Genomic DNA, 292 nt, shown 5'->3' on the forward strand with positions numbered 1-292 from the left:
TAGGGGGTGGCCGGGAGTCCACATCCGTAGCAACTCAGAGAGTGACTGTACTGCACACTCAAGTGTGAGCAACCCTGGCTCCACGGAGAAGAGCAAAAAGGCCCAGAGCCCCTGCAGGGCTCTGCCAGTATCCTGCGAGGTCGCCCCATCCTTGGCCTGCCTGTCCCCACTCCAGTGCCGCAGGAAGAGGTGCCCCTGTCTCCTCCCTCCACGCTTCCCGGGACTCCCAGCAAGGCCCCTGACCTTGGGCGTGGGCTGGGCCAGGCTCACGAGGGCCTGCCGCTCGGGCGTG

At 66.1% G+C, this 292-nt stretch overlaps 1 protein-coding gene across 1 annotated transcript in view; it reads right to left on the minus strand.

Annotated features, from left to right (window-relative positions):
• Positions 1–292, minus strand: part of NR2E1 (nuclear receptor subfamily 2 group E member 1) — a 19,188-nt gene that overhangs the window by 9,897 nt on the left and 8,999 nt on the right. The window contains exon 5 of the mRNA XM_006777245.2: positions 244–292. Coding sequence (XP_006777308.1) covers positions 244–292 — 49 coding nt within the window. The remainder of the gene's footprint in view (positions 1–243) is intronic.

The sequence above is a fragment of the Myotis davidii genome, unplaced genomic scaffold (genome assembly GCF_000327345.1).
Source record: "Myotis davidii unplaced genomic scaffold, ASM32734v1 scaffold68, whole genome shotgun sequence".
NCBI lineage: Eukaryota > Metazoa > Chordata > Mammalia > Chiroptera > Vespertilionidae > Myotis > Myotis davidii.